The sequence below is a fragment of the Lathyrus oleraceus genome, chromosome 5, assembly GCF_024323335.1.
Source record: "Lathyrus oleraceus cultivar Zhongwan6 chromosome 5, CAAS_Psat_ZW6_1.0, whole genome shotgun sequence".
Lineage (NCBI taxonomy): Eukaryota > Viridiplantae > Streptophyta > Magnoliopsida > Fabales > Fabaceae > Lathyrus > Lathyrus oleraceus.
Genome location: NC_066583.1, coordinates 399,074,391 through 399,095,735, shown reverse-complemented (window position 1 = coordinate 399,095,735; position 21,345 = coordinate 399,074,391). Strand labels below are relative to the sequence as shown.

Below are 21,345 nucleotides of genomic sequence, written 5' to 3'. Positions count from 1 at the left end.
GGGTTTCATTGATTGAATTGATCACTAGCCATCTGAGGGTTTGTGATACAAATTAGGGTTTCATGATTTCTCAAGGGGGTTGAGCTTGATCTTGGTTGCAATGGTACATCGTCATCATCATGGTTTTGTCATCACCAAATGCTTGATCAGATACCTTGAGATTAGGGTTTTGACCACTAGTCAACCCTAATCAGTTGTATTGGGCCAATCAGGGCTTGGCAAGGAGATGAGGGTTACAATGGATATGGGGATCATTTCATGATTGTATTGAGCTTATGGAAGCTAGGGTTTCATCATTGAGCCATTTCATCAGAGGATTGAGGCTCAACTTGATCAATGCATAGCCAAATTCATCTATCAGTCAGAAAAGTCAACTGTGGTCAACTGTGCCTGAAATGATGGATTTGGAGGTGGGAGAGAGTTAGAGACACTTCATTCATGTCTAAACAAGTTTCATTTGACATTTCAAACATCAAGAATGAAGAAAATAAAGTCAGATGGAAACTTTCCAAAAATAGAAAGTGACTTGTAATTGAAAACTGCTAAAAATGGAAAGTTTTCCTCCTCAAAATTACATGTCCAAAAATGCTTCAAATGAAATTTTGTCCAACATGAAAGTTGTAGATCTTGCTCTCACCTTTCCAAAAAGTCCAAGAACACTCATTTCTCATGTGTGGTTGGCAAGTTATGGATTGATCATTGTCCAAAAAAGTTGAATTTCAAAGTGGCATAACTTTTGATTCACAAGGCCAAATTGAGTGAGGTTTCTTTGAGCAAACTCCATTTGACATGTACTATCATGATCCATCATCACATGTCATGAAAACTCATCACATAAAAAGTCCATTTTTCAAGTGAATTAATTTTAAAAAGTGGAGGGAAAAAGTGATTTTGAGAAATATTCATGGTTTTTACATAATTCCAATTGCATTAGCTCACATACACCATTTAAAACTTGCTGCAACAAAAAAAATTCCACTGTTACATTGCATTGCATAAGTGTGGGTGAAATTACCAAATTGCCATTTAGCATGAATTTGCATTTTCACTAATCCACTTCATTAGCACTAATTGTGATTACTAACATGTTTAATAATACATATATAAACATAATCCTAACTGTTTTTTGATTAATCATAACAGAATTTCATTCTAGATCTGAAAATCTCAAAAACCTCTTCACTTTCTCTCTCACTTTTTTCCAAAAATTTGCAATTTCTTCAAAAAACTTTGCATTGATCTTCATCCATTCATCATCTATATGCATTATTGAAGCTAATTGAAGCAAGATTTCCTCATTTCCAAGCCAAATTTTGGACTGTTAAAGTGAGGTGCAACAATGGCAATTCAAGATTTCATCAAGATCGTGCACACTTAACATCCAAGACTTGCTTCATTCATCAACTCAAGCATCATAGAAGATCTGTTTTGGCATTACAAGGTGGAAAACGCACGAATTCACAACTGTACATCATTGAAGGTGATTTTTCGACCTCAATAATTCTTGAATTTGTTTGATGCTTTAGATAGATCTTTAAATGTAGAGAATTCTGCAATTTGAACCACTAAATTTGGTTGAGAAACGAGGAAGTTATGATGATTTGAAGTTTTGTGCACAAACATGTTTTGCTTCGATTTTTTATTTATTTATCAAGAATTAGATCAAAATAATTATGGATTCATGATGTACGTTGAAAGACCTTTCCGTTGATATAAAGTTTGTCCAATTTGGTGAACATTTGTTCTTGAGCCTATGAATGTATGAATGTCATGAAGAACTTGAAAATTTTCAAAAAAACATGTGTTAGATCCATTCGCGCGGTACTGTTCATGAAATCCCGTGTTTGTGCGCGCTGCCTTATTAGACCACTGTTCGGTCCTGCTGTACAGCATGCCTCCTTGGCCTAGCGGTTGGTGAGAGTGATTGTGACCACTGCGTACAGGGTTCGAGTCCGCGCTATGTCACTTTTCCACTTTGCCTTTCCATTAATTTTCATTATGTTTTCATGTGCTTCACTTGCTTGTTCAATTTTTTTTTTATTTTTTTCTCAACATCAAAAATCCATATCTAACTCATTTTTGATCCAAATTTGATGAGACTTTTTTCACCATTCTCCTTGTGATGTGTACTCTTTTATGGTGATTTTTAATATTTTTGTGCACGTGTGGAAAAATAAAATGCCTAGGGATTGTTTGAATGTATCATTTGTGTATATGTTTTGCCATATTGATCATGAAATCTTGATGCCTTATCCAAAATGTTTGAAATTTTACGTGCACATTCTTGACTCTTTCCTGATGATTTTGATGTATAGTTTGCTAATTTTGAGTCCCTGGTTAGAGAGATATGATGTGATTAAGTTGAGTGTGACAATGTGTGTCACACTATGTTATGTCAACTTCATGAATTTTGTGATTTGTGAAATTCTGGTTATTAATTGGATGGATGTGAAATTTTGTGGATTGATTCTTAACATGTTTAAATTCATTTTGGCTTTGGTCCCATTCATTTTTCTTATGCCATTTCTGTTTTACACTTGCCTAAAGTTGGTACATGAGTTGTGACCTTATTTGAAGTTGTATAAGCATGACTTGACTTAGTGAATTTAATTTCCATACTTCCTCTGGTCCAAATAGCATGAAATTTGATATGCTACTCATTGAATGTGTTCTGTTTAGGCTGGAATTTTTGTGGAATTTATTGAGCTGTTTTGATATTGATTTGATTGTGATCATTCTGTTTGCTCCAATGTGATTCCAAAGTGCATAGTTTGACATGTTTTGTGTATGAAATGGATTTGGTACATAGTTTTGATGTGAGACCAATTGGATTCTCTTTTTGCTTGATAAATATTGGTTTTGATTAATTTTCACTTGCTGTTTTGAGTTTTTCACTTCCTTTGGACCCTAGGCTTGTCCTAGTGGTCTTGTTTCTCACGTTTGAATGTGATTTTCAGGTTGAAGAAGAAAATGCTTTGAAGAGTTTAATTCAAGTTGATCGAGTTTGGTTTATATGCTTGTTATGAACTAACTTGGTTTATTTTGTAGGATGCTTGGCTCACTTGAGTTGATTGTGCTTTGCATAGTGCATTGTCTGATTGTGTTGTCTGTTGGTTCTTATCTTGTCTGTTTTGACTTGGTGATTGGTATACTGACTGTATTTGATTGATTTCAGGTACATTAGTTGCTAATAGTTCTTTAAGAACTTGTTGTGCTGCTGCTTGGTTGTATAAACCAATTGAGGTAGACTCTCTTGTCTCCATGTAGTCTGGAAGACCTAGCTTGTTATTTGGCCAGGCACCTGTCTGAAGTCCTCCTTAAGAGGCGATGTTTGTGATTGTTTAACTTTGTCCCCAAGCAGGAAAAGACCTTGATTAAGGCAATTGGCAGAACCCAAGGGATGTGCAATCCATCCCCTGCTATTCTTGTTGAGTCGTCCCTCTGCTCACACCACTGTGTTGATGCATTGGGACATTAACCCAAGATCAGTTGAGTCAGAGTCATGAGTGTAGAAGGGTTCCTACTTTCTGAACCCACACTCCTTTGTCTGAAGCTCTCCCTGGCCAGGAATAAGAGCTGTGAAGTCTAATCTTCACTCACCTTTCATCTGGCTTCACCCTGACTCTCAATGTCAGGGTTAAGAGCTAATATCACCTGACACAGTTGTGTTGCTTTTGCAACTTAACCCTTGATTGAGCCCACCTTGTCTGGATATAGCGTGTGCTAACTGTGAATGTTTGATTTGTTTTGTTGATGCTTGCATGCTTTGCTTTTTCCTGGTTAGGATTAGCTTGCTGTTGTGCAAGTAGATAGAAGCCATAACATAGGGCAATGATGCATGATAACATCTAGGCTCGAGTCCAGCTCCCTAGTAGTGTGTCTCCCTTTGTATCTGGTTAGAATTTCTTTCCCGTTCAGGGGAACTACGTCGCCCTGATCCTCATACCAGATGAGGCACGTAGGCAGGAGACCGTGCGAGGTCTCTCCAGGCACACCCTTTTTCTTTTTGTGTGTGTTTGCTTGACAGTTGCTAGGCTCGAGTTCCCGACTCCTTAGTAGCTTGTTTGCTTGTTAACCCTTTTGTGTGTCAGGATATGGATGTAAGACCAGCGATTGGCTGTCCGTATCCTGAGTGTGTTTGTTTGGTTCGGAAGCTGATGTAAGTCCAGCGATTGGCGTTCGGGTTCCATGTTTTCCCGTGTTTGTGTGTGTCTAGTTTGGCGTGCGTGAGCCGAACTACGGCAGCTCTGATTCTCGTTCCAGACGAGATACGTAGGCATAGGACGCGATGTCCCAGCGAGCCCTCTTCCTCTTCCCCCACCTGTGTTATCTTCAGTGTGTGTGTGTGTGATGTTTGTTTAGCAACCTTTTCTTTCTTTTAGAGCGTGGATCCCGTCGAGTACGACGGACGTGAGGGGTGCTAATACCTTCCCCTTGCGTAACCGACTCCCGTACCCTTTCTCTTTGGTCGCGAGACCTTGCTTTTCCCAGGTTTACTCTAAGCATTTCCTTTCCCTCTTTTGGGATAAATAACGCACGGTGGCGGCTCTGTGTTGTTTTTGTTTCAGCCCGCCGGTTGTTTTTCGCGGATGCGACACACCAAAGTTCATAAAAAATTCCCAAGCTTCTCATTTTCACTAAAAGCCATTACCATTTCCCAACTTCACTTCTCCATTTCTCCACCAAAAACCCATTAGACTCCATTTTTTCATTTCTTTTCTATAAATACTCATTTTTCTCTACAATCACCATTAATGGCCGGAATGGAGTTTAACAATATCATTCTTCGTGGAGGAAAGCCCGGTGAGCGACAAAACAAGATTTTGTAAAGATTGCAAACTTGGGAGATCCTCGCTACCAGGTATGTCGACGAAGATTGTTTGTACACTCTAGGCACATACCATAGTGTTTCCCACATGCTTGATAATTTAGGATTACACGATATTTTTTCTAGTAAAGCACCCACCTACGATAGGCTCACTAGGGAATTTTTGAGTTCCCTAATTTACACTATTTACCCCGACACTCCTAGCACGGTAGGTACCGTCTGTTTTAGAATGTTTAATGTAAAATACGAGTACACTACCGATGCTTTAGCGGGTTTGCTCGGAATGCCTTATGGTGAGGGTGATATCTGTGAGACGCCCTTAGATACTGAATGGGCACTCAAGGCATTTACTTTTTGGAACAGATTATCTAATGTGAATGTCACTTCCTTTGAAGGAATTTTGGCTTCTAATATCCATAACCCGACCATACGTATTTTTCGATACCTCTTGGCATATACTATATTTGGCCGGGAAAATTCTAACAAAGTAAATGCCCGAGAATTGTTGTTTTTACAGGGTTGCCTCACTAATCGCAGGATCAATCCTGTTCCTTTCATGTTGGTCCATATGTCTGCCATCCTTAACAAAGGAGGAACCATCTTTTTCGGTGGTTTGATTACCTTCATTGCTAGAGCGTTGAATCTACACGCTGAGTTAGCCACCATGGAACCACTCCCTCACCGCACCATTAACTTGAAGTTTTTGAAAGATATGAAATTATGCAAGGTGCGGCGAGAAGGTGGTTTTTACCTCATGATACATGGTGCAGCTGTACCCAGTGTTGTCCTACCTTGCTCTCAGCATACAGATGTGCGACATGCAAGGAACTGGACATACGATCTTGATGCTCCACCCTTTACCGGTCCTTTTCCACCTAACGTTCCTATGGACGATGGGAAAGGGACCGATGATGAGTATGACCGGTGCGACCAGTCACCTGCTCATGATATTCCTGCTGCATCACCTGCACACACCGCACCTTCTTCCTCTAACCCTTTTGCAGGTACCACTCTCGGTTTCTACATCACCGAGGAGATATAGCGCGAGCGCCTGGCTCGTGAGGAAAGGCGTGACACCCTCCTGAATACCATAAACCAACAACTGTCAGATAATATGAGTTTTATGGTAGCTTCCCAGCAGCGTGGTGAGAAAGCACATCAGATTGTCACTGAGTCCTTGCTTGCGATCACTAATGAGCAGCAACGCCAGTGACAGGCTAATGAGTGTCACTTCGCTCTCATCGAGGCCACCCAAGGATCTCTCCTAGGCCGCTCTCAGCAGCTGCAGGAAGGACTTAGTACTCGAACCAGACGTCGTCAACCCAGGCATCTTAACCAGGGCGGTGACGGTGACGGTACCGGTGCTCACCCCTAGCTCTCTCTCTCTCTCTCTCTCTCTCTCTCTCTCTCTCTCTCTCTCTCTCTCTCTCTCTCTAGGTTACTCCTACCTTATCTCATATCGAAACATTGAGGACAATGTTCGGTTTAAGTGTGGGAGGAGATTTTATCGCTTTTCATCTTTCCTTTATTTTTATTGCTTTTTATCGCTTTCCTTTACTTTTATCGCTTTTTACCGTTTTCTTTTAATTTTAGTATGTTTTATGTTTTAGTTGCTTGTTTTTCCCTTTCAATAAAATAATATGTATCTGACGAGTCATCTGTGTAGTGTATCCTTATTGCCCCCATTTCTTTAACCTTACCAAAAAAAATTTAGCCAAGAAAACAATACATCTTGAACATTCAGGCTATAAGACAGGTTTATAACAGGATGTAAAAGACTTGGGAAAACTTTTTCTAAAAATTGGTATTGTCCTAACACCTTAGGCTTCATGATTATAAGAGTCGATCCCGATACCCCATATGTTGTAGCCCTAATTTTTGTTCCAAATAAGTCCTTAAGTAGTTTATCCTAGCAGTCAGCTCCGGCTTAAGCATGCTCTACATAGGGGACCGATGAAAATAAGGGAATGATCACAAAAATTCCTGCTTTGTTCTCAAATCGCATGAAAATTCGGGCTAGGTGACTCTCACACGGTCATTTAACCCAGCAAAATAAAAACATATGCGGAACATGCAGAAGAAAAATAAAAAAATAATAAGACTATTTGTTTGTTGGTTCAGAGGTATCTGGTTCTAAAGATGGTATGGTGGATTACAATCCAATCCCCCACAACTGCAAATTGGGCTAAATAAAGGGGTTACACCAACTCATGTACAGGAGCCCCATGCTTAGAAAAATAAAAAATAATAAGCCTATTTATTTGTTGGTTCAGAGTATCTGGTGCTGAACTTGGTAGGGTGGATTACGATCCAATCCCCCACAACTACAAATTGGGTTGAATAAAAGGGTTATACCAACTTATGTACCAGAGCCCCATGCTTAAGATCATAATCACTAACCGGTTACTTTACTATGAGTATGTACGGATAACGGGCTTAATGTGATTGCACCTGAATTAAAAGAACTTTAAGAAAGCAAAAAGAAGGCTTAGGTATGGTGGGGTAATGTGGATTGTTTTGTATAGGAACGAAGCCTACGACCGCATTTGCGGGAAGTGTCACTACAATATCCTTAGTTCGATTCGTTAGTACCTATCGCTACATTCCTTAAAAAAACTCATAAGTCTTTTTGTCTTGAATTAACTCTAGTTGATACTGTTTTTCTTGCATAAACTATAAAGAGTTTTGCTTGAGGACAAGCAAAGGTTTAAGTGTGGGAGAATTTGATCACACTGAATTACACCGTGTTTTTGACTCGGATTTCACATGTTTATTAGGACTTTATTATCATTTTGTTTGTATTATGCTCTCTTTTATCTTGTTTTCAGATATTTAATACTTTCAGACTCTTTGGAAGAAACGAAGCAAAAAGACCTAAAATTAGGGTTTTTTGACGAAAATTACACACATGGCGGCAGCTATAGGAGAAGCCATGAGTCATCAGCCCTCAACTAGGAGGTAACTTCCAAGTTCCCATGATATTTCCCATTTACACAAATGGCGGGCGCCATGAAGGGATGGCGGGCGCCACCTTTGGAAATCACGTTCCCACTAAGAAGAAGTTGGAGGGCACCATGGTCTTTGCAAGCTGCTGAAATCCTCTATAAATAGTTCGTTCCATTTCATTTTCTAATCATCCAACTTAGTTTTACAACACTAAGCATATATTTATCATTTGTAATAGCGGTAATCCATCACATCGGGGGGTTATCGCACCTTAGTGAGATTGAGTTGGGTCACTTCGAGTTGCTGCCGTCTTTAGCTTCAGGAGTCGGAGGTTTATTTTTGTACCAGATTTAAAGCCCTCCATTTGGAGCAGGTTCTTATTTATCGCTTTATTTATTTATTTCCCACATCGCTTTTATTTTATTTATTTCCCGCATCGCTTTTATTTTATTTATTTTCCCGCACTCGCTTTATTTTATTTATTTCCCGCACTCGTTTTACATTATTTATTTTCCGCACTCGCTTTATTTTATTTATTTCCCGCACTCGCTTTATTTTATTTATTTTCCGCACTCCTTTTACTTTATTTATTTTCCGCACTCGCTTTACTTTATTTATTTTCCGCACTCGCTTTACTTTATTTATTTTCCGCACTCGCTTTACTTTATTTATTTTCCGCACTCGCTTTACTTTATTTACTTTACGCACTTTACTCGCTCTCTACGCCTCACATTCTAAAACAAACTTTTCATCATTAATACCGTTGTGTTTGTTTGTGTTACCATGTCTGGCCAAATCTTTTAAAGGTTAGAATGTAAGGATCGCGGTTAAAGTAATGTTTCATATATTGAATCTGTAGAAATACTTTAAAGGCTATTTTGATTTTTAACTTGAGTTTTCTAAAACAAACTTGGTTAGTTTTAATTATTCGAGGAGTGCGAAAGCACCCTGGCTTAGTAACTAGGAATTTTTTTCACTTTAAGGAAAAACTATTTTTGAAACTGTTTTCGGACCCGTTGATAGATTTAAAATCAGGAAACTCCTTGGGTAAAATTTCCAAACCATATTCACTTTTCAACTAAGTTTACGAGTCTCATTTCTTAAAAATAAGTTTACTACTTTAGCATTCTGCGCACCTTTTATAAGTGACAATAAGAGGCCTTAATTTAAGGGTAAACTCGGTTCTGAATACGCGAAAGCGACAATTCCTGTTAAATGGATTCTTTTCAAGAGTAGAAAATATTGCCTCATAAGTAGTTCTTTTTAGACAATCGAAACATCACTTAACTGACGTGAAATACATTCAACCTGTCTTTACCTGTATTTATTATTTACCTTTATTTTGCAAACCCAATATCTCTTTTATACCGCCTTAGATAAACACCGTAACGGTAGTAATCGATAGATTGACGATTGGTCTCTGTGGGATCGATATTCTTTTATATTACTTTGACGTAATTCGTGCACTTGCGAATAACACACGATCACATAACTTTCTCAATTTTTATGATATGAAAGAAATTCAAATTCCATAATCAAATTAAATATGTCAAATTCAACTTTGATGTTTTGAGTAAGTTCAAATTCAACTTGCAAATGCATGTGCCAAGAGATTATAGGTCATTTTGGGCCATTACCATTGAACAAATGATTTTCCTCAACTTCTAAAATGTATAACTCCTTCATGACAAATCCAAATGAGGTAAAATTTGTGACAAAATTGAATATCTTTGAAAGAGCTACAACTGTTATGAAGGAACTTTTCTCATTTGAAGTCTATATAAAAAGTTATTCAAGGTGGAAGAAGTGAACATTTGACTTGGGACTTTGAAAATTTTCAAATATATTTGATTTCCCAAACTTCCACCTCAAAATTTATCATGATCCAAGCTTCAAATGAAAGATTGTCCAACATGAAAGTTGTTCCCCTTGATCTCACCTTTCCAAAAAGTCCAACATTATCTTATTTTGCCAAAGGATGAAGGACTTACGCATGGGTGCAATATGAAGAACCATTTGGATGATTTCCACTTCAACTTTTCATACACGATTGCATGGACACATGACTTGGTTTCAGCATAATTCTCACTCATTTTTGGGCTTGAATACATCACTTGATGGGCCTATCATACGGCCATGCAAGCATGCAAAGGGAATTACTCATTTTTTTCCAAATTTGGAAGTGTGTGGAAATGAATCTCCTTGGCTATAAATAAGACCCTCATTGCTCAGAATTAAGGACCTCATGCCCAAGCTTTGAACTTGCAATCCCGAACCCGCACCATTGAAGGATAATCTTGAAGGTTTTCTTTAAAAATCAAGTTTCAAATCTTCATCTATTTTGAGATTGAAACTCCAAGAGTCCAGGGTTTTCTTGATCCTAATCACTTCCAACAAGGTTCTGAAGCAAGGCCAAGCACAATTGGAATCAAGATCATGACAGTTTGAAGCTCCATTGAAGGTGAATTTTCAAAATTTTATTCTCTTTGATTCTCCCTGAATTCTTCACCATTCTTTGTGAATTTTGGTTGTCTAAAGTCCTATCAATGTAGGCAAGAAGATTGAGTTGCTTTGAGGTCAAATCGAAGCAACTCAATTCATGATCCTCAAAATTCAAATCCCTGTATCTTTTTATATACTTGGAATTGGAGGAAATTGAGGCCAGATTCGTGCTCCTGAGTATTTTTTCTTCAAATTAGTGTATTCATTTTCCATTTTTCATGAGGTTTTGGTTGGACCAATCCGGTGACCCTCACCGAAGAGGATGACCGGAGCTAAGGCTCCGATGGTGTGCTGGCATTGTCCAGACCATCTGATCTTGGCTCCACGTTTTAATCTCATCCCTTACTTTTGATTACCAACACTGCCATGCGTTTGACTCAAGTACTTGTGGAATGTGCGTTTCTGGCCATCGGATCTGCCACCTCAATTAATGAGGTAGATTTGATGGCTCTTGTTTTATTGATTTTCTTATTTTTATGTTTAATCCCTTTATTTTAATTAATTTATATTAATTTCATTTTTATTCCAAAAAATATGGGACTTTTCATCAAAAATCTTTAACTATTTTCCTCTTTCATTTTATGAATTAATTTTTTTTTGGATTAATTTTGATATTTTTCATGAATTAATTGTTTTTCTGCATATTTTTAATTGTTTAAAAATACTTCTGACTTTTCAAAAATTCTATTTTTTTTGGTCTAAGGTCCTTTAACCTAGGATAAATCTCTTGGCCTTTTATTTGGTGTTTTGAAGAGGTTTTAGGTTTTGACCAAACTAATTTTAACTTAAATGCATTTTTAATTTGATTTTTTAATTGATTAATTGTGTAGAAGTTATGTTGAGCCATTTTTATAGACTTGTGAAGTTTGACTATGTGTTTGGGGCCTTGGTCAAGGTTGATTTTACTTTTGTTGAATTAAAATCATTGGATTTAGGTGATTGATGAAATGTACATTTCATCTCCCAAAATGAATGAATGATTTTAATTTAATAAAATTCCTCCCATGACCAATTTGTGTTTCTCTCATCTCCCCTCCCTCTTCATCTTTAATCCCATTCTCTCTCATCTTTTCCATTGACCAATGAAGTCTCAATATCCTAAGGCTAATTGGTTCATCAATAACTTTGTGTTAGATGAACCAATACAAGTATGGATGAGATAGGTCCATCCTTTGATCTTTTTCTTTTTGTGTGTGGTATGTTTTAGGGGTATGGTTCATTATACCATATCTCTAACATGCATTAACACCAAAATTTCTATTTCCCTGCCTTTAAATCAAGGAGGCTTTTTTATGCAAACCATATCCAAAACTCTATCTATTTAAGAGTACCTATTTTATATTTTAATAAATTAAAAACATATTATGATACAAGAATAGTATTTTAACTGCAAATAAGATTCACATTGAGTAATAAAATAAAATCTACTATTATTAAAAAAAATAAAAATAAGATTTATAGTATAATCATTTATTTTTTATTCGAAGTTAAATTTTGTTTACAAATTTTCTATTTAAAAAAGAAATGAATTTTCCAAAAATAAAAAGCATTCTCTATCTTTTTCACAACTTAAATATTCCAAAGTTTTAAAAATGTTATTTGTTTAGTCTATTTTCTAAAATGTATTTCAATATTTTTTACAAATTTTAAGAAATGGAAATTACAAGCATAACCCATTATTTTCCTCTAACTACTACCCTCCCTTGTGCTTAAGTAATTATTAGAAAAAAAAATTAGGTTTTGTATAAAAAATATTTGTAAATTTATTAAATAAATAATATATTTGATCCTTCAGATATTTTTTTATTGATTATATAAAAAATAAATGTCTTTCTTATAATTTAGACGAGAGGAAGTATTAGACAAGACATTAATATATTTTGAATATAAATCAAATATCCCTATATCTAATTGAATAAACTATTTCGTATGGATAATTTTAAATACAACAATTTTTTTTTAAAATCTTTAAAGAAATATTTTAAAATGCTTTTAATGATTTAATAATTAGGATGATTGACCGTTTAAATAAAACTTAAAGAGTACATTACGTCAAAATAAAAATAAAATAATAAATTACTGATTTGTTACCGTATAATGGAAACCTGGAAGACTATAAATTAAGGAGACGTTTGCTAGAAATCATAACCAAAACTAAATAGAAAAATCAAAGCTATAGAAAATCAAGAAAATGGCAAGCCAGAAAACTGTTGCTGCGGTAATATTGGTTGTATGTATGTTATTAATGACGACAAGACTAGATGCAATTGCTCAAATTGATGATGTTTCGTGTTCAGAGGCAATTTCATCTTTGTTGCCATGTCTAGCTTTTTTAAAAGGTTCTCTTCCACCAACACCATCCGTTGAATGTTGCACTGGAGCTACTAATTTGTTCAATAAGGCTAACACAACTCCTATTAAGAGAAGTGTCTGCCAGTGTCTCAAAGATGTTTCTACTAAATTTGCAGTTAAACCAGACAGGGCTGCTCAACTTCCACCACTCTGTCACATTCAATTGTCTTTTTCAATTAATTCTTCTATTGATTGCACCAAATAAGTCTCTCTTTTCCTTTTTTTCATTAATTAATAATTCTTACAGACTAAACTACTTTGTTTTTTGAGTTATTATTCTAACTTTTTCTATAAATTATTTTCAGGATTCAATAATTCTAGGTTAGGATTAGATCCTGAAGAACTACATGGAATTTTTTATCTTATTTATGGTATTAGAATAGAATTAAGGTTAAGATTATATTAATAAATAATATCGAAAAGTTGATTTATTTTTAATGAAATTTATAAATAAAAAATAAAGTCATATTTTTATTATCTAATTTTGATTTTGAAGATGAAAAATGTTTGTTTTGTTGTTGTATGGTTGATGGAGACACTTTAAATTGTTGTTTGTGTTATTGTTGTATTAACAATTCTACAAACTACATGGACTAAAAGATTATTTAAGCGTTTATTTATTTATTAAAATATTTACTAATGAGAAATTATTTAAAAAAAAAAGAAAAAAAATTTAATTATTGTACTTGATGAGAATTCACAACCCCGCGGCTTCTAGGTACCCTTAGGTGCAATGATAAATTATAAACCTTCTATTTTAAGGTGGGCGATGAACACTTGATTGGTCAAACAATATAATTTACATCAAAAAAATATTTTCATTGATTTTACAAAAAGAGATTTGTTATTTGTTATTTTGTAATTAAATAAAATAAATATCTATTTTGTATTTTGTATTTTTATTTTTTTAAGATAAATTAAATGCAATAAAAGAAAAATATTTTAAAATATATGAAAAGAATATATAAAGAAAAGTATATGAATAAGATAATGTTAACAAGTTAGAGGGATAGTATGAACAATTCAACATGATAAACCAAAAAGTGTAAAGGGTTAGTATGAACAATTCAACATGATAAACCAAAAAAGTGGCTCACATGAGTTTTCCGACGGTTGAGTTCAGGTCAGTTAAGGGTCAGTGAAGGGTGATTTAGTGTTTGAGAAGCTTGAGTGGTGTGTGGTGAGTCTTTCTGACAGTGGTTTGAGGTTGAAAAGCTTTAAAACCAAAAATCTGATACTCTATTAATTGAGGTTTGAGGGAGAAAGTCAGATATCGATGGGGGCATTTTTCAGCGTACCTTGGCAATGAGACACTCTTACCTATTTATAGGGAAGGTGTCTGGATGATTTTTTTTTGGGGGGGGGGGGATTGGAAGGAGTTTGGACATAATTGGCATGTGAGTGAGAGGGTGGTTGGAGTTAACTTGGGGGACATGAAAACAACTAGCATCTGTGACCATTTGCACTACATGCAAGTTTGTCTTTTCCCATAACATGTCTATGGACCAAACAAAGGCCATGAGACACCCTGTTGTAGAATCTACTTTTTCCCATTTTGGGAAAAAAGTGATTTCTTGCACATAGGGTCGGGTTCTTGGCTTGGAGATGTTTTGGCATGCATGTTGACCCTCATTCACATCTCAATACCATTTATGAGATGTTTTTGGACCTTTGGGATCAAAAGGAATGAGTTAGAGGACTTGGCATGCTGAATTGCAAATTCTGGCTGATGTGCAATTTGCTTGTGCACTAAGGCAAGACACCAATAAAATTGGACCGTGCACTTTGCTTCAATTTTTGGCCATTTGTCATTTTCTAGGAACTTGATTGAATGAAAAAATAACCAGGTCAAAAGGCCTTGTGGTTTGGAAATGGAAATGTGTCAAAGTAGGGGTCATGACATGATTTTAGGGCATGGTAGGCATGTTGGGCCAGCTTGGCAAATAACAAAGTTGAACCCTTTCCTCAACGAATTAGGTATTAGACCTTGAAACAAAGTTGGAGAGGAAGTTATTTAGGACATTTGGCTTGAAGTGGAATTTAAAAATCTTGAAAATGAAGAAGTTATGGTTTTTTGAACTTCCCAAAGACCATTCTTGCTAAAATGTCACCAACCAACATGACCTAGTTTTGAGGTTTTTGTTATTTCTTTCTTTTCAAACCACAAAGATGGATGTTTTGAGTTTATATGATCATATCATGATGGGAAATGAAGTTTGGACCTTTGTGGAATGATTTTAGGTCAAATTGGTGGGTGGATCAAGTCATGAAAAGTTGAAAAATCATGTATGAACCAACTACTTGTAACATGGATTGAGGGGATATTTAAATGGTTAATTTTGATTGTAATAGACATGAAATGATATTGAATGAATGTTAGGGTGATTGGATGTCCAAAAATGATTAAGCTCAATGATCAAGAAGTCCCCAAATTAGGGTTTCTTGAGCCACAAGTTTTATCAAGAACCATGGTCAGATGAATTAGGGTTTGAGATGTAGGGGCCAAATTAAGGTATTTAAAGGATATGGGGCATGAACAAGCTTTGGATTTGAGGTATTCTCAAGGGAATGGTCAATATCCATGAGAAATAAAGAGTTGTACAAGCCAAATGAGGGTCAAGAGTTAGGGTTTGATCCTTGGGTGATCAGATGAATCTTGAAGCTTCTTGAGGAGTGAGGATGAGACTAGGAGTTGAGATGGCTTGGGCACACCTTAGAATGATTAGAGGCTCATGGGGCTTTGCAGATGAATCACATGTCTTGAGTTTATGGGCTATTGTGAATCATTAAGTGTCAATGCATATCAGATGATGTTTATGGAAAGTATGTTTAAGAATTAGGGTTTAAGAAGGTGACATGGGGTAGGGAAAATTTGAGGGTATGACATGGGTATATTAGATTTATTGGACTTTCTGAAATTTTTCTGTTTTATAACAATGGAAAGTGTTCTTAGTTTTCCAGAAACAAGAAGAATGATAAAATGAAGAAAGTAAGTAATGGAAAATAAAAGACACCAAGATGTATACTAGTTCCCCTTTCTAAACAATGATACGTCTAGTCCCCTCACACCTCGTGAGATATTTCACTAAGAACTTGTACAATCCTCACAGTAAGGTCACTCATAAACTTATCTAACATACAATAAAGTACACCACTTTCTTTTACACTTTGAATAAAAAGCACACAATTTTTATATCATAAACCAAAATCACTTAACACTAGTGATTCACAAAAAGAGAACATTATAAAGATGAAGATTTGAATATGTATCAATTCATGAGAATTAATATTTCCATCAATGTATACAATATACAAGAGTAATACTTAAATGCTCAAAAATGAATGAGTGAAACTTCAATGATACTTAAAAGTTTTGATACTGAAAGTTTCACAAAAAGTATTAACTAAAGTAATTTAGTTTTAAATGAGAATGATTTGAATTTGAAATAATTTGAAGGAGTGAGTTTTAAAGTTCAGAAACATTTGCTATTTATAGTGTAAAAAACACCTTTTTAAAACAGTATAGAATCATCGTCAATTGCCATGGTTCAATGACCAAGAATGAAAAACGTTGAAATGCAAGTTAACACATTACTTCAGTAGTAACAAGTTAACACATTGTAGTAAACAGTTACAACTGAAGCCAAATCAAAATTTAAAATAATTTGTGGCTAGAATCGGTTACAGGGTTTGGTTAGCAGGTTACAGCTTAACAGTATTCCAAATAAATAAAGTTTTTGTGTATGTAACCGGTTAACACATTTGTGTAACCGGTTACAACTGATAGAAAAGTTAAAAAATATTTTGTAACCAATGTTAACAATTTGAATAAGTTTTAAAATACTTCAAAACATTTAGAGATGAAATATGCAAGTTTGTTTTAAGTGACAAATGTATTGATCAATGTAGAATTGTAATATATACCTTATGTGGTTGATCAGTTCATCCAAGTCCATTTGTCTCTTGTTGATAACTTGAATCCCAAGACATGTATCAAGAGATACTTTTGAAAGTTATGATCTATCTCTCTTCCTTTTTGATAATGCAATTGATCTTGAGGCATTGTCTTCATCAAAATACAAAACAACGTTGGAGAAACATGTCTTCACACCGTCTTCCGTTAAGGAATCGTGACTCAATTCGCCTCACATATTTTATATAAATTTGGGTGAAAAAGGATTAATTGGGCGTATGCCTCTTTCTTCTTTGAGTATTTGGATACTGGCTATAGAGCTCACTATTCGAATACTAGTCATCCAACTAAAAATAAATCTAAACCAATCAAATCTTTTTTTCCGCCTTAGCGCGGCCAAAAAAACTTTTCATAAACGAATGATGTTTTTTCCGCCCATGCATAAGCATACATGCAACGTTTAACCGCTAGAATGCGACCTAAAAATCAATCACTAAAATCAATCAACAAACACTCATTTTTTACTAAGAACTACGTAGCTTTGAGTTCCTCATTGCACATGAGGATACGTAGGAGCGAGATTCAGTGTCTCGTAAAACACTATAATAAAAAAATCCAAAAATACTTTTGTTTTACGCAGAACTACATAGCTTTGAATTCCTAATCGTACTTGAGGATACGTAGGAGCAAGACTCGCAATCTTGTCAAGCACCCTGATAAAAAATTATTTTTATCCGTTTTCATTTCGCATAAATATTTTATTAACTAGAAAAAAACAAATAACATCATACTAACACTTATTCATAAAATTAACTAAAAGGTTTTTGTTGAGTACAACGGATGTGAGAGGTGCTAATACCTTCCTCTCGCATAACCGACTCCCGAATTCGAATTTGGTTGTGATGACTATTTTCTTTTTCTTTAAGAGTTTTATCGATATTTTTAATTTCCTTTTGCAATAAATAACATTCAGTTACGACTCTGTTGTATTTCGAACGTTCGTTACGCCCAAATATTTTTTGCAGCGTGACAGCCAGCGACTCTGGGACTACTCCCTAAAGAGAGTCAAACCTAATTTAGTAGGTTTTGTGTTAAGTTTTAACATTTATTTCACATAGAAAATCGGCTATTAAAAAATTAATATTTAATTCATATTAAGTAAAAAAAATATATATTTATGAGACAGGTCCTTATAATGAGATAAACTGTCTTGCAAAAAATCATAAAAAAATAAATAAAGTTTAGATTGTAAGAATGATGTGTTTGAATTAGTTAGGGATTAGCTACAAATTTGCTGCGGTTTTTGGGTTTATGTATGATGTTTATGTTAGCGACATAATTTTTGTCGCTATAAATTTAATTAATATAAATAATATAAAATGGGAATAAAATGCCACGTGACATCCATGTTATTGCCTCGTGTCATGTCACATCAGTTTTTGTTAATAGACATTAATAAGAGGGATCAAAAGTGTGTGAAAGAAAAATATTATAAGGATTATTCTTTAAAAAAAATATTGAGAGACTAAACTTAAAATTTGAGATATTTGAGGGAGATTACTAGGATATTTAGCAGTTATTTGTTAATCATCCCATCCAAGATTAATAAAATATTAATATAAATCTTAGATTTAATTAAAATAGTATGTAATACTTTTTTTTTTGCAATTTGCACATAAAATAAATTATTAAGTAAATAATTATTGCAAAAATATACTAACTTTTTTATTAATTATTGAGATGCTACATATTGCCTTATGAAAATAAATTTATTTTTAAAACTAAAATATATAAAATAACACCTTCATTTGAATAAAATAATAAAATAGTAAAGAAATTACTTTTAAAAGAATGAAGTATTAATTGAAAACATAAATAAAATAAAATAAAATAAAATAAAATAATATATCTTTTGAATTTCTTTTGGATCTTATATTCTATCAAAAAAATTATTTCCAAAAACTAGATAGTAGTAAAAGAGTACATTTTGCATATAATGGTTTAATCATTTTTGTTTTACTAAGTCAACGGTAGTTATAGAGAGATATCAAATGTAAATAGTTATAGAGAAATATCAAATGTAAATGTGTGGTTTAGAATCCACCAAATCTTGTCTTTATAAGGGGAAATTTTAGTTATTAAATTATTTTAAAAAAATTGGTTAATTCTTTTATTTCAATTCACCTTCACAATTTTATTCATTGGTAATTACAAATATATTCAATGCGGAATAAAAATCTGAAAAAAATGATACGAGTACGAGTTTAGATAATTTGTACCTTAGTACCCACCTCATCGATACACACACAATTTATATTTATATATTTTAATGTATTATATAAAAATAAATATATATTAGTTTTAAAAATGCATCAATTTTAAACTACTACATATTTAATATAAGTAAACATTTATTTCATAATTTAACAATAAATTCTTTTAATGTTTTTAAAAAATAAATAATAATAATATGATATTTTATATTTTATATATTTAATTATATTAGAAATGAGTTAACGCGTACAAATACAGACACATACATATTCATAGGATACGATTACATATACGAGTGTTAAATCCAAGATTATATAAACTTGAATACAGGTCTCAATGCGGGTAAAAAGATTTTATTCCAACTTGAGTACTCTATTCAAAATCTTGTTCATTGTCATCTCTAGTTCATCCAAAAATAATATTCAAAAATAATTTTTAAAAAAATGAAAAAATTTATATTATTCCCAAACAAATGTCAAAAATTAAAAAAATATTAAATTTGAAATAAATTATCTTAAAATTAGGTAAAACGTTTATCTTTTCCGCTATGCGCATTGATATAAATAACATTTACTGTAACTTTGAATATCATATTCTTACTTTTAATGATTCATTATTTAGAATGACTGGCTGTATAAATAATATTTAAAAATGACTTTAAAAATCAATTAAGCCTAAATTAAAACAAAAGAAGTGAGTTATTCGTTAATATCCCTGCCTTTAAATAAAGGAGGCTTTTTGATGCAAACCATATCCAAAACTCTATCTATTTAAGAGTAACTATTTTATATTTTAATAAAATAAAAACATATTATGATACAAGAATAGTATTTTAACTGCAAATAAGATTCACATTGAGTAATAAAATAAAATCTACTATTATTAAAAAAAATAAAAATAAGATTTATAGTATAATCATTTATTTTTTATTCGAAGTTAAATTTTGCTTACAAATTTTCTATTTAAAAAAGAAATGAATTTTCCAAAAATAAAAAGCATTCTCTATCTTTTTCACAACTTAAATATTCCAAAGTTTTAAAAATGTTATTTGTTTAGTCTATTTTCTAAAATGTATTTCAATATTTTTTACAAATTTTAAGAAATGGAAATTACAAGCATAACCCATTATTTCCCTCTAACTACTACCCTCCCTTGTGCTTAAGTAATTACTATAAAAAAATTAGGTTTTGTATAAAAAATATTTGTAAATTTATTAAATAAATAATATATTTGATCCTTCAGATATTGATTATTGATTATATAAAAAAAATTAAATTTTCTTTTTCTTTTCTATAATCTAAACGAGAGGAAGTATTAGACAAGACATTAATATATTTTAAATATAAATCAAATATCCCTATACCTAATTGAATAAACTATTTCGCATGGATAATTTTAAATACAACAATTTTTTTAAAATCTTTAAATAAACATTTTAAAATGCTTTTAATGATTTAATAATTAGGATGATTGACCGTTTAAATAAAACTTAAAGAGTACATTAGGTCAAAATAAAAATAAAATAATAAATTAGTGATTTGTTACCGTATAATGGAAACGTAGAAGACTATAAATTAAGGAGACTTTTGCTAGAAATCATAACCAAAACTAAATAGAAAAACCAAAGCTATAGAAAATCAAGAGGATGGCAAGCCAGAAAACTGTTGCTGCGGTAATATTGGTTGTATGTATGTTATTAATGACGACAAGATTAGATGCAATTGTTCAAATTGATGATGTTTCGTGTTCAGAGGCAATTTCATCTCTGTTGCCATGTCTAGTTTTTTTAAAAGGTTCTCTTCCACCAACACCATCTGTTGAATGTTGCACTGGAGCTACTAATTTGTTCAATAAGGCTAACACAACTCCTATTAAGAGAAGTGTCTGCCAATGTCTCAAAGATGTTTCTACTAAATTTGCAGTTAAACCAGACAGGGCTGCTCAACTTCCACAACTCTGTCACATTCAATTGTCTTTTCCAATTAGTTCTTCTATTGATTGCACCAAGTATGTCTCTCTTTTCTTTTTTTTTCATTAATTAATAATTCTTATGGACTAAACTACTTTGTTTTTTGAGTTATTATTCTAACTTTTTCTATAAATTATTTTCAGGATTCAATAATTCTACCTTAGGATTAGATCCTGAAGAACTACATGGAATTTTTTTATTTTATTTATGGTATTAGAATAGAATCAACATTAAGATTATCTTAATAAACAATGTCGAAAAGTTGATTTATTTTAATGAAATTTATAAATAAAAAATAAAGTCATATTTTTATTATCTAATTTTGATTTTGAAGATGAAAAATGTTTGTTTTATTGTTGTATGGTTGATGGAGACACTTTAAATTGGTGTTTGTCTTATTGTTGTATTAACAATTCTATAGACTACATGGACTAAAAGATTATTTAAGCGTTTATTTATTTATTAAAATATTTATTAATGAGAAATTATTTACAAAAAGAAAGAAAAAAATGTAATTATTGTACTTGATGAGAGTTCACAACCCCGCGGCTTCTAGGTACC

General features: G+C 33.2%; 2 protein-coding genes across 2 annotated transcripts; both read left to right on the top strand.

Annotated features, from left to right (window-relative positions):
• The first annotated feature begins 12,521 nt into the window (after positions 1-12,521).
• On the top strand, positions 12,522-12,833 carry LOC127081019 (non-specific lipid-transfer protein 1-like). Its single transcript, XM_051021309.1, has one exon. The coding sequence runs from the start codon at positions 12,522-12,524 to the stop codon at positions 12,831-12,833; it is 312 nt and encodes a 103-aa protein (XP_050877266.1).
• A 7,681-nt stretch (positions 12,834-20,514) lies between these two features.
• Positions 20,515-20,937, top strand: LOC127081018 (non-specific lipid-transfer protein 1). The gene is made up of 2 exons (XM_051021308.1): positions 20,515-20,822; positions 20,928-20,937. Exons 1-2 carry the CDS (start codon positions 20,515-20,517, stop codon positions 20,935-20,937), a joined length of 318 nt encoding a protein of 105 aa, XP_050877265.1.
• The last annotated feature ends 408 nt before the right edge of the window (positions 20,938-21,345 follow it).